Source organism: Vidua macroura, chromosome 9, assembly GCF_024509145.1.
Source record: "Vidua macroura isolate BioBank_ID:100142 chromosome 9, ASM2450914v1, whole genome shotgun sequence".
NCBI classification, from domain to species: domain Eukaryota; kingdom Metazoa; phylum Chordata; class Aves; order Passeriformes; family Viduidae; genus Vidua; species Vidua macroura.
The window spans coordinates 14,273,516-14,290,915 of record NC_071579.1 but is presented as its reverse complement, the minus strand read 5'-3'; the positions used below and the strand labels follow the sequence as shown (position 1 = coordinate 14,290,915).

General features: G+C 36.6%; 2 protein-coding genes across 5 annotated transcripts in view; one reads left to right on the top strand and one right to left on the bottom strand.

Annotated features, from left to right (window-relative positions):
- The window catches only part of PLPPR4 (phospholipid phosphatase related 4), a 31,707-nt gene that overhangs the window by 3,679 nt on the left and 10,628 nt on the right, over nucleotides 1–17,400 (top strand). For both annotated transcript variants that reach the window (XM_053985269.1, XM_053985268.1), the window contains exons 2-4: nucleotides 10,141–10,326; nucleotides 14,622–14,751; nucleotides 16,461–16,656. In XM_053985269.1, coding sequence (XP_053841244.1) covers nucleotides 10,141–10,326; nucleotides 14,622–14,751; nucleotides 16,461–16,656 — 512 coding nt within the window. The remainder of the gene's footprint in view (nucleotides 1–10,140; nucleotides 10,327–14,621; nucleotides 14,752–16,460; nucleotides 16,657–17,400) is intronic.
- Nucleotides 1–17,400, bottom strand: part of PLPPR5 (phospholipid phosphatase related 5) — a 119,871-nt gene that overhangs the window by 98,952 nt on the left and 3,519 nt on the right. For all 3 annotated transcript variants that reach the window (XM_053985271.1, XM_053985270.1, XM_053985273.1), the window contains one exon: nucleotides 9,134–9,223. In XM_053985271.1, coding sequence (XP_053841246.1) covers nucleotides 9,134–9,139 — 6 coding nt within the window. In that variant the 5' untranslated portion in view covers nucleotides 9,140–9,223. The remainder of the gene's footprint in view (nucleotides 1–9,133; nucleotides 9,224–17,400) is intronic.

Below are 17,400 nucleotides of genomic sequence, written 5' to 3'. Positions count from 1 at the left end.
AGTTAAAACATAAAACTAACATGCTTCTCTGAACATCATTAAAGCTACTCTCTGTTTACACAGGAAAAGCAAAATGAGAATAAGGCTAGAGCTTTGAAAGACAGGGAAATTGAAAGAAAATGAAGATACAACTTCTGAAAAATGTAGATAGGTCATTCTCTAAAAGCATTAGAGGCAAATAAACATTATGAAATAAATCTCAACACATTTTCAATTACATATTTTCAAGTTTCATGACTCATAAAATAAAGTAACTTGATAACTTATCCTATGTCTCATAGGAATGTTTTAGAGGTTATTTTAAAGGACTGGTAATAGTTCTGCTTAGCAGAACCTCTGATTAGCACATGCTCCTGAGAGCTGAATAATTTTAGATTGCCTTATGCACACTTACCTGAAGGGCATGGTAATCATCACTGTCAGGCAGTTAGGCCTCTTTTATTCCTAATTGTGCTTAAGGCATTTTAGGGTTCTGTAGAGTGACTCTATGGGTTATCTGAATTTCATTTGCATAGCTGAGAAAGACAAAGCTTTCCATGAAAATTCATAGCCCCTCTGGCCTAGTGGGAATTACTTTTCATGGTAAAAACTCTACGTACCTCTGGGAGATCTTGAAAATGAGTATTCCTAGAAAAAGTTTTGGGTTTTGTTAACTGACTTTGTTTTCAGCATATCCAGAGTATATCATTATTGTATTCACTTAGAGAAAAAAATATTCATGTCTTGAATTTTAATATCAATCTGAAAAACTTCCAGAGTTATGTAGCTTCCATTCCTAGCAGAGTGGTCATATTTTGGAGTCAGAACAGACAGATTTCTCTCAGTGAAGGAAATAGACTGTCTTTATTCATGCTCTCCTATTTCAAAACCTCCTGGTTTAAATCCTGTTCTCATGGAAGTTGCATAAATTTTGCATTTGACTTCAGTGGCATTACTGCTTCATACAGTGCCTAATATGTGGAAATGCAAAAGGTCAAGGTGTTGTCAATCTGCATAACTCGATGCATTTATTCTCCAGCTAAATTGTGTTGCTGTAGCACAGCCTTCATGTGCTGGTTGTGTAACTTCCAGGGACTAAAATTGGAGATATTTTAGACACTGTCCCTTTTGCAGCTAAATTTTCTTCCTTATGTTGTCTTCTAGACTCTCTGTTATGAATGCATATGGATACAGCTTCTTTTTCTTCATTTTCCAGAACTCAGCCAGGCCTTAATCAGTTTGAAAACACTTCTTCCAGTGGTAGAAGACCACTTATTTTCCTTGTTCCCCAAAGGAGTTGGAATTCTCACCAGCAGAAAGCACAAAGATCTATTATCATTGTAGAACTCCAGGCTGGGGAACTCAGGAGGTCATGAGACCCCACTGAAATAAGTGCATGTAGAGAATGGCCACTGTGTCTCAGTAACAGACTTTTATAAAGTCTAATAAATGAACTTCCTTTTATTTCTAACATATGCTGAGAGACCTGAGCTTGAAACATCACTTGAAACTCAGTAGCACTTCTTAGTCACATCTGGAATGCTTATCAGCTGTTCAGCCATGCATGACCCGCAATATTTAAATTACAGTGACCTGCAAGTCATGTATAGGCGTGACTGCAAAAGACATAAAAAAAGTCAGTGGAGTGCAGTGATTAGAATAAGAGAGAGAATAGGCTGTAGGAATAAATCTTTCTTCCTAAGAATAGGATGTTTGGATGTAATGTAAGAATGAAACTGTAATGCTGGGCCTTGGAGGCACAGTGTAGTCGTATTCCTCTCTAGATTGGTTTTCTGTTATACATAAATTAACTGGGGGCTGCACCAAACAAAGATCCCCAAAGGCACAAGATGAAATTGTCCCTTTGCTACTGTCAAAGAAGCATAATATTTTTCAAATGTCTTTTTCTCTCAAAAGAGTCAACCATGTGTGAGAGGAGGAGAAGGAGAAATACACTTAGTTCTCTGCTCATTGAGCTGACCTAGTCATGTGGCTGACTCTCAGAAGATAGATGCCAGATGTGTTTATAAAGCTGCATTACAGCTTTATAAATATATATAAATATATAATATATATAATAAATATATATATATATAGTTTATAAAGCTGCATTACAGACCAATATCCCCAAAATATTAGGGGGCCATCTGAGACCTGAGGAGGCTGCTATGCATTCAGAGCATCTGTATAATTCACTGGCCAAGTCATCAATGTTGCATCCTCCCTGTCACTTCTGTGCTTATGGAAGATCTGTATAGCCTAAACAATACCAGCTTTTAGCAGGACATGACCATAAAAGGGGAGTGAAAAGGGAGGTGCCGCACCTGTGCCGAGATTGTCTTTGGAAAACAAATGCAAATGCCACAAGCTAGATGTCCCTTCTGGTTTTGGCTATGTGCTTGGCAAGTGTAGAGTTTGAGTAGTTCTCAGTGAAAGAAGGCTTTGCTTCCTTTTCAGTCCAGCAACATTCTCTTCATCTAATACTTCCAGTAGTAAAATAAGGCCTGAATATGTTAGAAATTAATGGAGCTACACTTTTCCAAATTACTACCTTTTCCAAAAATTTATAATGCTACCATCTGTGATGTTCTTTAATAGTTGTTAAAAATCTATTACTCTGGAGTCAAAGTTAATAAAACCAGCATATTGTGGAACCTTAACATGCCCAGGAGCTGAGCTATTACAAACACAGTATCTTGTCTGATGATCCTGTCACTTAAAAGTTCCATTTGTAGGGAGTTCAGAAGTGGCTAAACAGTACGGGAGGAAGCCACTGGAGAAGGGCTGGCAGCTACAGGATTAATTTTTTTTGTATGTATGGAAATCAGCGTGCTTTAGAGAGTACAATAAATTGTAGCATTGTGTAGGGACTGGCAGCTTTGTCCCTTAGACATGGGATTTTTGAAGAAACTTCTAGCTGAAATTTGGTGACACTGACCTGAAAACAGCTGCCATTTGCTGAAGTACTGCTGTTCTTGATTTACCCTGACATTGCAGCAGAAGCATAAATTCTGTAATCAACAGTACATGTAATATGCTAAATCTCATTGTATGTAGTTAATAATTGATTATAACAATCAATTATTAATTTATTGTAATTCTAATTGATGTAATCAAACAATAATAATTAAGATAAGTAGTCATCAATTATGTTTGAAGTCACACTGGAAAGAAATGCATTACTAGTGGTTTTGTGTTTTAAATTTCTGCCTGAAAATTTACTTTAAACACATATATTTAATAGAATATATATATATAATATGTAATATAGAAAATTTGTAGAATATTTATAGATTACTCCTCCCCAAAAATATTTTTGTTAAACAATTTTTATTTTGTTGTTTTCTCCCTGTATAATTGCTGCTTCACATATATTTAGAAAAAAAAGAAAAGTAAAAAAGCACTTTTAGGGTTACTGTGCATTCAGCATGACTGAGACTTCTGAAATAAATATAAATTGTATCACTGATATATCAGCTAATATATAAGTTTTAGATCTTACACATACTGAGACCTTTCTATTAAGATCTGGTAAAAGATAAGGATAATTTGAAGAGTTGCATGAAGAGAGCTGTTGTATTTCCAATGCTATACTGTAATTGGCAGTCACAAAACAATTAAGTTAAATTCTAAAACTAATGCTGGAAATAACTTAATTTTCCAAAATGGTAATTACAATAGCTTTCAAAGACATCTGGGATTTGAAATTCAACTTTAAGTTGAAATTCATTAGCATTAAGTCTAGGAGAAGAAAGACCATTACACCATGTATCTGTACACAATTTCTACAAAAGTTAGACAATGGTGAGGCACAAGTAGTTCAGAGAAAAGACTAATTCCTTCTAGCTTCAGGCCAGATGAAACTTGCATCCAGAAAAGGGACAAGGAGCAGCAGAAACTCAAGTTCAGTCAAAAAAGCAAAAAGCTTTTATACAGATGGAAGACTTAAATTTCTGAAAAGATGGAATGCCTTCTTTTATAAGCCTGAGACATTTAAGAAATAAGTTTAGAACATAAAAATAAATCAAAGAATCTCACTTTTCTGTCAAGCCAGTCCCCTGCTCTATAGGCATCCCATGCTTAGTGCTCTCTCTTCAGAGAGTCATGGGCTCTCAAAAATGAGAAAATGGCAGAATTTGGCTGATGCCATTTCTTAATACTGACCTATTCTGGAAGGTGTTCAATCACAGTAATGATCTCTGTATTCACCCCTGTCAGGAAAAGAGAAACCTATCCTCTTTCCATTTTCTCCTCCTGCCCATTGTGAATCTTGCAGCAAAGTACCACAGGACAGCAGCCAGAGCGGTTAAAAGCTGCAGTCGCTGTTAGTACTTGGCTAAGGAGCACCTTGTCTCCTCCAAGCCACTACAGCCCTCTTTCTTGTCTCATCCATCTGTTTGCCTTGTTATTTAGACCATGAATTCCTTGGCACAAGGATCAACATTTACGATAAATTTAATAGAATCTTCCACAATGCACAGCCTTGTCATGGGAACTAAACATAGTTATTAATTAGAGCATCCTTCTCTGAAAGACTTGGCTGATATTTTTTCATGCTGGGAAACCAGTGGCATTCATTAGTTATCTCTTTGAGGCAATCCTATTTATTTACTTGATTGCTTACAAAGAATCCCAACTTCCAGAAAAGAAGAGAAACATCAGGAGGCAGCTCCTGTACTCAGGAGCCCGTTGCTTGCTGTGGAAGCGTTGTAGAGCAACCTAAGAATCTGAGAAGTTCCTGGCCATCCGAGTCTAAAAATTATTTACAAAATACAAAATATCCAAACAGTGTATCAGGCATTCCATAACTCTTTCTTTCGACAGCTGGGCTAGTCATACCATCTTTAGTCTGCATCTGGCAAATCATGTCTTGACTTTCTCTGAAAGCTACATCCATGATGCTTCTCTGTTTTCTGCCTTCCTTTTATACAAGCAACATCATCACAGGGTCTGGGTATGAGTTCATGGTAAGAGAGAACACCCAGACAGAGCAATTTAGCAAAGCAAAAGTCACATAACTGCAACCTACAAAACAGGTTCAGACATCTGAGTACGTGACATTCCATAGCTGAATTCTCATAAAGCCCATGAATTTTAAGATGTTATTTTCCTGAAGATAAATAGGGACTTTTTGCTTAGTTAAGTGCTGACGAATATGAGAGTAAAATATAAAACTAGCAGTGTACAATTTTAGAGAATTTATAGAAGCCAAGGATTCCCACTCCAATAGGACTTCCCTACTAAGCCTTGACCTTCCACTGACCCATTTGCAAGACTACTGCTGTTACACCAGACCTGTATTCCTGCACTACAGAAAGTGCAATGTGGTGGAGTTGTAAGTCTAGGGTAGGAGATGGGGCATGTACTGGTCTGGTGACCTCAAGGTTATGAACAACTGACCCAATGGTCAGATAAAGAAATGCAGAACTGCAGCTGGCAAAACTGAAGGGTAACAAAGAAATCAAAACCAAGAATCCAACATATGTGAACCATGCCACATATAGTAAATTGGAATGTAATGTGAAAAGACAGACCAAGAGAGAGGAAGGCATAAAAGTGCATTAGCAAACATAAAAGTGAACCAAAGTAGTTTCTAAAGTGAGGAAGAATCCTCACCAACATTAATCCTTTCTCTCCTGAGAAAGGATTTGGGATGTGCTACACTACAGCTCATTTTATGCTAAATAACTGCTTGCTACTCCTAGATATAAATACAAAAATCATGCAGAGTTGTACCATAGAAAGATACAAAAGTAAAACAAACTAGCCCTAGTCCAATTTCTAAGGTTTAAGGACAAAGTGTGCTTGATGAGCCTCAGTCCCAAGTCCTTGCAAACTCAGTAGAAAACCTGTAGCTTGTTAGTAGGAATGCTGATACTGTATTTAGTGGGCTGCAGCTCTACAGGTTCCTTGTTTCATACATTCAAAGTCATGGAAAACTCATCTTATGCAAGTTTTAACAGAAGCATTTCCATGTACCTGGGGGTACAATTGCCCCAGCAATTTCGGGCCCAGAGGTAAAGCAGTAACCAGCTTCTGAGTTTTGGGTAGGACCAGCATGGCTTCCATGCATAGGCTGTAGCAAATTGTGTTTGCACTGTGCATCTGGACAATCTTAATCCTCACAAGTAAACCAGAAGCACCCCAAAATGACCCCCCAGAGCAATCACAGCATGTCCCACAGAAGAAAGATGAACAGCCTGGAGAACTGTTATCCCTCACCTCTGAACTCCTCTCCCAGCCATCTCTTCGTTCAGTCTAGCATTGTAATAGCTGTCCTGTGGCTCTTGGCCAGAAGAAAGGTTTGTTACATGCCCCATCAGTTCAGAGAAGTTGTGCTGCTGAATGCTGCTTTTGTTTGTCCTGCACTTTATAACACAGGAAGTTTTCTCCTTACAACATCTCTGGGTATTTGCATCCTTGTTGAACTCTTGGGAACAGAGAACATCTTTTCTGATGCTTGGACTATTCCTCACTCAATACAGTAAAAGCTTTTAAATTATTAATAATGTTAATTATTATTAATAGCAAAGTTCTGTGGTATAATGAAGGCTTTTAACTTACAGTTTAAGAAAATAGCAAGGAGGGAAAAGACAAAAAATCTCTTTTTAAAAAATAAAGAGACCACAAATCAAACTTTTCCATTAGCTATGCTGATTATCCTTCTGACTTTAAGGCTCTAAGCCAGACAGGGTTTGACCATTTGGGTTAAACTTTAAATTTACCGGTCTAAATTAAAAGCTAAACAGGGATCTTTCTCCATTATCCATCCAAAGAAGTCAGAGTATAAAGACTTATTAGTCAGGATTAGTCAAGAATTAACGCCAGGGGTTTTATTCTAATTAGGCACAGGAAAATTCCTATTCTATTTTGTAATTAGAACAATACACATTCTACCACCTAATTATATTTGACATTTTCAAGGTGTTGGGTGCCGAAGTCTATAATTACAGAAATGCTGCAGCCTTAAGCAGAACACTCCATAAATATTCATATATTAAATAGTCTGTTATACTGTTTAGAAGACTTTAGAAACATTTTCCTTTTCATAAATGTTAAACTTTTAGAAGACACATTTTATATTTGTATTTTTAAGAAGACGGGAAGAAAAATGTCCTTTGGGATCTGACATACTCTATATAGCAAATTGACTACAGATTTAATCATTAGTATTGTAAGCAGCTGTGTCAGAGGTTCATAATCACTTAGAATTATATCTTTTCTTTAGCAGAACAGGTAATTACAGTCAGGAATAACATGGAAGTCCTGTACTGAAGTCATAAGACAGTAAAATGCAATTCCTTTAATTCCTTGATTTTTTAATTAATGAGTCACAGCTTACATACAGTAGTTTGAAGAAAAAGTTATTCACTACCTTTTATTTTAGTGTTCCATAATAAACTATCACTTCAAATATTGCCTATTTTTGATAGTTGAATACTACATTTAAAACAGTTGCCTGCCTAAAAACACTGTGATCCAAGTAGAGTTTGCCTTGTGGTTAATGCATAAGCTACTGTTCAAGGAGAGACTTTCCCTTCCTGATATTGGAGAAATAGAAAAAAAATGAAGATGAAACTCTGAATTCAAGGTGTTCCATGAGTGGGCCTGCTCTGTGTTTCCATTCTGGGAAATTAACCTTTGGGGACATCTTGATAAAAGGGTATAATTTCTCAATAGAAGGGACAATAGGCATCTGCTTGTTTTCTCCATTTAGCCCATTGGAATAAGTTCGTGTCCTGTTGCAAGGTGCTCTGCCCAATGGGACATGGACCCTGACTAAGTCATTAAATATGTCTTTTAAGTAGTTATTAATGAATGACGTTGCAAGTGTTTCAAGAGTTAAATGTAGTGCAAAAAGGAAGTTGAAAGTTCAAACCTTGTGCAGAATTTCAATGTCCTAGCAAGAGCAGCAAAGAATTAGTGCAAGCTACCTGCACACCAGGACAGGGTACACTGTGGCAGCCTTTGGGTCCAGAGGCCCCTTATCCCAATCAGCAGGGTCTCTGTGCAGGCAGGTCTTGAGAGAAAGGCACCCAGTTCCACAATAATCTAAATTATTCCCAGAGTATGAAGAGTTCAGGGAAGTCCTAATTCATCCTGCACATCTATGTAATGACTGGAAACAGTCTAGGCCATGTTGGTGCATCATGCATGCTTGCATTATGGTCAATCAGGCTGCATTCAGCACAAAGTGAGGATTTTATATATATATATATATATATATTTTATAATGCATCCTGATAAAGAACTGGACTTCTTCCTGTGATGGGCAAGAAGCAGAACTTAATTTAGTGACATTGTATGTAATTATTCCATATATATATACTTATTTCTGTCAGATTATATAATAGTTATATATTATGTATTCACATAATATGCATTACATATTGTATATGTTATATGCTGTACATAATATGTATGTATGGTCTAGTATGTGAGTGCAAATATGGATGTGTTTGGGTTATACATATATACATATATATATATATATATATATATATAGACACTTTTTACTAGGCCTGGTCTTATTTCTGTAATGCTCAAAGCACTTAGGAATGCCAATCCACATTTCCTCCCTTAGTACACAATCACAGCCTCTAGACTATGTGACATTACAATGCAATCAAGGTGAACACAGATATAACCAGACAAGCAACACTCTTCCATTTAGCACCCTCTTTAGATTTTGCTTGGAAACTTTGAAGACAAAACTTACCCTTTTCAAATCAGCACATCAAAGATAAGCTGTTCTTTTTTAAAAAAAAACTCATATTAAAAGATGTTTCGATTAAATTTAGCTGGAACCCTCCTTCTTTAATCACCCAGAATTACATTTTATGCACAAAGAGCCTGAATTTTATTTTAAGCTCAATGCTTTAAAAACTGAAAATTGCCTGCTAATGCAAGAAACCATTGTCCCTCTGCCATGTAGAGCATATTTTATTCATCATTTTCCCCAAATGCATATGGATCCAATTTTACCTCTGCTTTTGCATTGTAGAATGGGATGAATGACAATGATTTTAAACAATCAATTGTTTTTGTAAATGTGAACTGAGCATTGCAAAAATAATATAATTTAAGTATGCTCAAAATTCTTTTAGGACAACTGCTGTTTCTCCTAATCTCACGTGCTGTTAACCATAGGTACCTTCATTGCAGTACAGACACCAGAAGGACTCCTTGCATCTTGGTGGCAGAGCAGGAAGTTGTTCTAATATTCTGTTGTTGGTGAAGGACTCTGGAAAACAACAAACAAAAAGTGTTTCTGAGTGTTTACTAAAGAAAATAATCACATTCTGCTGGTCAACTCTGAATGCCCCAACGCCCATCTGCCAGGGCAGCAAGGCTGTTTTTGTTCACTTATAAGCCAACAGCTTTAAAATGCCTTTTTGCTATATCTTCTCTTAAATTACTTCCTTCCACAGAGATTTAGTGGTTGATCCTGTGCTTTATGAGCTCATGGTGAGCAGAGGTGAATTTGGGCTCCCAGAAACGCCAACTCTGCTCTTAATGAATAGTGGAAGTAATTGCAAAGGGTTAGATAACTAAATAGCTAGAGGATAAAAGAATTGTGAACCATAGTCATCAAGGTTCTAAATAGACTGAATCTTGCCAAAGTTAATTGCTTTTTTGCTAGAATTGTGAAATGGATGTGCATTATCACATATTTACATTCTAGGGAAGGACTGGATACTGGTTTTCATTAACTATTACTTTGAAACTTAATGCAAAATGGCTTTGATGTAAAGACTTTCATACATGACAGAGAGTTGCTAAAGGACCAGAAAGGGTGATTGATGAACAGCAGAGTGCTGAGGCCCCATATGGGAGACTGCAGTCCTGATACTTTCCTTAAAAAAAAAATTAAATCAAAGTTTTTCTATTAATGATTCATAGATGAAAAGGCTAAATTATATGTGCTAAAGATTGGGCTGGGTGTTTTGACTAGCTTGGTAGACAGCAGGGTTATTGATATCAACTGAACAGTACCATATCTCTAGAGAATTAATTATTTAGAGATAGTAAAAGAGGCATGACACAGAGCAGTGAGACATAAACAACAAACATCAAAGAGATTTAACAGACTATGTTGTCTTTGCAAAAGCATTGCTATTCCATTTCCAAACGGTAATTTGTTGCTTTCTTCTCTTCCAGTTGCCCATATTGGCATCTTCTGTTGTTAGCCTCTATTTTCTTGAACTTACTGATGTCTTCAAGCCAGTTCACTCTGGATTTAATTGCTATGACAAGAGTCTGAGTATGCCATACATTGAACCTACACAAGAGTCTGTTCCCTTCTTGATGTTGCTTAGTCTGGTTTTTGCTGGACCATCAATTACGGTAAGTTTGAAATGCTAATGTCAGTTAATAAAGATTTTGAACAGAGTTTCAGTTGGCATAAAGAAAATAGCTCTTTTGGTTTCAGTTAGGCTGCAGTGCCATGCAGGTTAGTTTCCTCAGAATTTTAAATTCACATTCCATTTTTCTGTAACAAAAGGAGATACACTCCTTATAACATTCCCTGTAGCACTTCATCTACTCTCACTGTCTTGATGGTGAGCTTTAATGTTAAGAAACAGCGTCTACAGTTGGTTGAGAATAGCTTGAGTCATTCTGTTATGCTGTACAAATATTTGAACTTTTACAGACAGGGCATCTTCATACTCTCAGATACATCAAAAATCATCAAAAATGCAAGATTTTTTTTTTGAATGCAAGCCTTTCACAGCCCTGAACTTGCCACTTTTGTTAGAACTAGCATTATTAAGAGAGAAGGTATATCAGTCTTGTCAGTGAACTCAATTACATTTTCAAAAAAAGCACTGAAACACCTCTAAATTATAAGTTAGTCATTAAGAGCAGGCAAAAGTGGGCTGGTTTAATCATTCACCCAAAGGGAGGAGATGATTTCAACAGAACAGAAATATCCTGCCAGAATGAGCAGCTGGGTCAGTATTTTACAGAAAAAAAAAGTAGAAAATGTGTTTTATATATACATATATATATACATATATATATATACACACATATATATATATATATATAAAAGATAATTCATTTTGTCTGATTTTAGTAGTTCAGATAGGAGCCTTATTCTCACACCACTCCTCTCTGGCAAATGGAGAGAGAAATTCACCTTGAGTGGGTGATTCTATGCACCTAAAAAACATGATCAACCTTTTGAAAGGTTCTCTTCTTCCCCCTGACAGCAATGACTATGCATCTCAGTTAGGCACTTCTCGAAGGCCAGCTGCAAATATAACTCTGCTTCTAGCTCCTCTTAATTTCCTTAACTTCAATCAGTTAATTATTTTTATTATACTATCCAATTTACAGTTACAAAATCTATAAAATGTGATGCCTGTATAAAAATTATCAAGTGCTGTTCTCTCTTTGCTTTCCAAAATGTTTTTTTCTTTATTTGTCTTTTTTTTTAAACTGAACAGTTTTTACTGCATTTGATTTCCGTTGCTTTAGAAACCATTTTTGAAGGATTTTGCACAACCAGCAGGCTAAAAATTACACATTTAGGAACTGGGAGCTAAGACTCTAAGTGATCCTGGTGCAAATGATTGCTGCAAACACCAAATACTGTGATAAAAGCAAAATGTTAGTATTGGGGTTGGGCTGTCTTTCTTAAGTGTTTCTGCTGAGAACAAACTGGACTTTTCTGAAACACCTATAGAAGAAATGTATCTAGGCTTACTTGGGCCACAGTAGTAGTGGCTTTTACTTGAGACAGATTATGTTAAGCCTAGGTAATATCAAACACCTTAAATCAGGATAAAAGATGCCTTTTTCATTATATAGTATTTATTAAGGGCTTTGATTATAACTCAGTTCTTTCATCATTGCATGGAATTTTGCAATAGAAAATGTTATTCTTGCTTGAATCATTCTACCAGCAGTACAGAAAATTAACCAGAAACATGCCATGTAAGGAACTCAAACCCATACTTGAGCATGCCTGTAAAAAAGAAAGTCTGATAAAGAAAGTAAGTCCCAGAGCTTCAAAGTACAACTAGCTAAAAGCTGCAAGCCTTAGGAAGGTGTAGTTCATTTGTATTGGTGTGAGCATGACTGTGATGCCTGTCTTAGTTAGAGGCTGGGCAGTGACAGTGCAAAATACACAACCTCCTTCAGTTGCTCCAAAGGCATTGACTCCTTATTATTCAATACCATTTTGGAATTAAGGAACTAGGGGACATTTTTGTCCAATCCTTCCATTTTTCTTTGGAAAAATAGGCCAGTGAAGCTCAGTGTAAAAAGATTACAGTTGTGCCATTGTCATATTTTAGAGTTGAGCATTTTGTAAGTTAGTTGTCATAAACATTACAATTGATTACACACTTTATAAAACCTGTAAAAGATAGAAAAGAAAGCATGAGCTGTGTGAGGAATTGAGGCTCTCCAGTAATGTTGCATATCCTGGCTTCTGTCCACACTTCAGGGACTTAACTGCAGTATGAGGCAGGAGGTCATCAAGACTCAATAAAATAATTAAGCCACATTTTAAATATTACAAAACAGTGTATATATAAGAAAAAAAAGAAGAAAAAAGTGTGTGGGGGGAACAAGACAAGCAAATTCCAGTGTCAATCCCTCTTTAAAACCTTATATAAATATTAGTATAGGATTTTTTTGTTCATATAATACTTTCTCCAAGACTGGAGAACATACATAAATCTATTCACTTTACAGTAATTTTTATACAAAAAACTCCCTGACATTTTATGACTTATTTTCCCAAGCCACTATTACACAAGGATCTGTGTGGCTTTGGGGCTTTGCGTTTTGGTTTTTCTCTTTGGGCTTTTTTTCTCATTATTAGTAAGTAGCAAATGCATTTAAACAGGTCTGTTCTGTTGCCCTGAAGGGTTACAGAAAATAACTACTTGTATTTTTGCCATATTTCTCATAGCTTGTGGCATAGATGAAATTTTGTGTATGTATTCCAAAACTGCAGGAGACTTCAGTGTGGAACACCTGGACTAGAAGAAATTATCAAGATAGATATTTTATGTCCGGAACATAGAGACACCTGAATTGCAGCATGATTTCAATTTGCTTCAAAGAACTCTGAATCTGATCCTCTGATAGATTTTCTCTCTAGTTACTCATTCAGAAATGTTAGGACCAGTTATTTAATCATATCAGTGAAGGTTCAAACTCTTACCAGCCACTGACTAAAAACCTGCTTAGAGGTAACAATGTCCTTTCCAACAGAGATCACTAGGACATCAGGACACACTGATTTGGGAAATCAATTCTCAAGGAGAGAAATTCACTGCTGGCAGTTTCATTGCTACTGCCCATTCTACTCTGGGAGTTTTTTTTCTGTGGAAATGCCAGCCTCTGAATTTTCCTTGACATAGGCCTTGTTGTTTTTTGCTCTATCACACAAGCTAATCCATCTGTCTGGTGTTTTCCCTGTACCAGACATTCCCTAGAACTTGGCTAAAAACTATTAGAGTTTTTCTGAATTTTAAGTTTGGAATACTACTGGTTTCTCTGGGAAGCTTTAGCAATAAATTGATCAAATATAGACAGATAATAGTGGCCATAGTTCTCTGCTAATTAGAATTCCTTAAATAACCCTTACTGCTGGCTTTTCCATGTCATAAGAGAACCTTCACTACTTCGATCTTCCTGGTCAAGAAATTTCAACTTATTAGAACTTTAGCTAATAAAGAGTAAGACTAAGCTTTTCCACTTTACCTGCCTTTTCCTAGGGGGGAGATGTTAGTACAGACAAATACCACCAGTAATTACAAGCAGATTCAGCATAATTCAGATGCTTTGGCATGCCAATGTATTATAAGCTTTGGGCATTGCATGGATTAGTATTCAATGCAGCTGTGGATAGGCAAAGTGACTCTGCTTTTGCTGGTGAGATTTGCCTCATTAATTGCAATATTTCAATCCAACCCTTACTCTGAACTCTGTACAAATCCTGTACAGAATTCAAAATAGCTGCACTACTGAACAAGGAAAACAACAAAACCTGAGACTGCAAATGTATAAATGCTGGATTTTCCAGCAAGTGACACCATTTTTTATTTATATTCTTCCTTTTATAAACTGTTGTCTAGGGTTTTGGTCATAATCTGTTTTGCTTGGTGCGTTGTGAGGGACTATAAGGACAGAACTTTTTCTGCTGCTCTGGATCAGGTTAAAACCCAAGCCAAATTAAACAAATACAGAAGAACAGGCTGTCACATAATTAGAAGCTGCTCGGGATTGCTAGGCCTGTGGCCAAGACTGAATGCTAAAACCACTTTAGGAGCACTAAGATATTGCAGTGGCTCTGGATTATTTTAGAGGCGATATTTTATAATTACTGCTTTTTTATTGTAGAAGCATCAAGTTTCAGCTGTAGATCAAGGCCTGGATACCACTGAGCACTAAATACTGTATGCCATTTGCATTTAATTTCAGGGCCATCTTCTTGCCTGCCCTCATTCAGGCTAAGTTGCATTACTTTATGTTTACATATTGATATAAATCTTTTAAAGTTGAGTGCGTGTCAGTGAACAACATTGGTTGTGTTACAGTTATACTACAGCCCTTTAAATTCAATCAGGATCTTCTGAGTAAGTGCTACATTCAATTTAATGGCTCCTTTGTCATTGCAGATAATGATAGGAGAAGGAATTCTCTACTGTTGCCTGTCCAAAAGAAGAAATGGGATTGGAACAGAAGCCAATATTAATGCAGGAGGATGCAACTTCAATTCTTTTCTTAGAAGAGCTGTCAGATTTGTTGGTGAGTTTCAATTGTTACTCACAAAAAAGAACTTTCCACATACATTCAGTTTTCACGATGCAGGTTTGCTTCTCTGAAACAGCCTTTCAGAACAGTGCAGAGCTGTCACTAGCATAGATCTTCTGCTAGAAAACATGAGAAGAAACTCAGACTGCAACAGAGCAGCCCCATACTCAGTAATGCAGCATCTACACTCTCCATTTTCCCTTTCCTCTCCTGTGCTATTGTCAGTATTTCTAAAAGAGTAATTTTTTTTCCTTCCCTGCCCACCTCGAGCTGGCTGCTTTTTAATTATTTCAGTGTATAGCTTCCCCTGCCTGTCTTCAGTGCATCATAAGGCTTCAACCCACCTGTCACAGTATTCAGCATGACAGGGAAAACTTGTCAGAAACTCTCAGTAGGTTTGACATTCTTTTTCTGGAATGTGTTTATCTGCCTCTCAAAAAGGGCTAGAATCTGGCAACTTAAATGATAGAGGAACATGTCAAATTCTTTCATTTTACTTTTAATTGTCATTTATGAAAAACTCTGCTTTGAAAGGCAACTGGACTTTGATCCCTTTCTTACAGTTAATTTCCTTTCCCAATGAGTGGTTAAAGAAAAGTTTTCCTCTGTTTCAGAAATCTTTCATTAGAGAAGGCAGCCTAGGCAAAGACAACCAGCAGGACAGCAGACTGAAAACCTGGTAGGACAGCTGTTCCCTGGGTTTTGGTGGTCTGGCAAACAGGGAGGTAGTGACAAGTGAGGTTAAGCAATCTGTGACCAGTAAAGCTTCGTAAGAGCAGCAGTGAGGAAGAAAGCAGAGGCTTTGTGGATTACACCATGAGCAAGGAGGACTGTAAACATACCCCACATCTACTTCTCCTGTTTGATATCTCCAAGGAGACAAAGACACATGAATTTCATCCCAAATTCCCACTCTGAAATTGAAGTTTTTAAATATTTGAATGGATTTAACATTCTCTCAATTTTAGGATGAAAAATAAATTTATCTCTATGAATAAAAGTAGGGAGTTATAGGTAAATCTTTAGGAGATGAGCAGTTGAAAATTCAGTAAAAAAAAATCAGTAAAACAATTGCATTACTTCAATTGCCTTGTGAATTTGACATTATTAATCAGTCTGAAGCATTGATCCCTTATGAAATAGACTGAAATATTTGTATTAGTGACAAGGACACAATACTTAAGAAACATCAGAGGTGTGAAGGTAGCCAAAGTTATCACCAGCTGGTGATTCTGTGGTAGCAAAAAGAGAACAGATCTTCAGAGCAATGATCTAATGGGCAGTTGTGCATCCTCCTAAAAACCTGTCTTCCAGTGGGCAACTCCAAGGACTGGATAAGTACATATGCTCTCCTCAAATAGTTGGCTACTCTTTAGTCAATTCAGAAAAATTCTTTCCAAACTGAAGCAGCTCCAGTGTAGGTCTCTTTGATGAAAAGATGTTGGAGGACATCAAGACATAAAAACAAAATTTTAAGTATCAAGAGGAAGAAAACAAGCATAAACTATCCTAATTTTTATATTAAAGAATTCAACTTTGCAATAAGCTTTTGTTCTGCATTTAAAGTCTCTTATTCTGCATTTAAATTCTCTCAAGTCCAATAACAAAAGCCATCAGAGCTCTGTTGAATGTAGTTTGCACAATTAATCAACCTAATTAATGCATATAATGTAATTAACAAGCTCTGTTGATTTCTTTCCTAGGTGTTCATGTATTTGGTCTTTGTGCAACTGCTCTTGTTACTGATATTATACAGCTATCAACAGGATATCAAGCCCCATATTTCCTGACTGTTTGCAAGCCTAACTATACATCCTTAAACGTATCTTGCTCAGAGAATTCATATGTTGTGGAAGATATTTGCTCAGGAGCTGATCTCAATATTATCAACGCTGGAAGGTTGGTTCTGTTCTTCATTGTGTACATTTTTAAGTATTGATTTTATTTTTTATTTTCTGTTTCAATTTCAAGATTTTTTTTTTCTAGTTAAAGTCTGAATGAGTTAAAGGTGAATGCATAAATGTCTTTTTAGTGATGTTCAATTTTCTCCATAAAGGTATTAGTGTAGCAATGGGCTTTGGAAGACCTTGTCAGGTTCCAAAGCACAGTCATTAGCAGTTGTTCTGCCCCTCAAAGGAGGCAATTTCCTATACAATTGTCACTATGTATAGCTTCTACTGCTTTTGGAAGTGGGATGTGGGTAAGTCCCCTGTAACAGGCAGGGGGAAAAAGTTTCCCATGTGCTTGGTCTGAGACCTCTGTATAACACACATTACAGCTCAGGTGTTTGGGACTTGTTGGACAAGTTTGTTTTCTGTATCTCTAATTAATTTTTTAATATAAACAGCATTGAAAAAACATCTTTTTTTAGAGGAAATACCACAATAGTACAAAGCTGTGTTTTCCCAAACCTGTCTTTTCTTGCATGGTATTTCTAACTTTTCCATCTCTTTCCCCATAACCATTTGCTGTTACTGGGATATTGCCAGTGAAGTCTGATGCTTGCAAGCAGTGTCTTGCAACTGCATGGTGTCCCAGGAAAATAGGACATGATTACATAGGAGCAGGCAAAAAAATTTCACAATTACATCTCATTCATTTCACTATCTGAAATATGATGTCTGCTGCTTGGAATTGACTGCC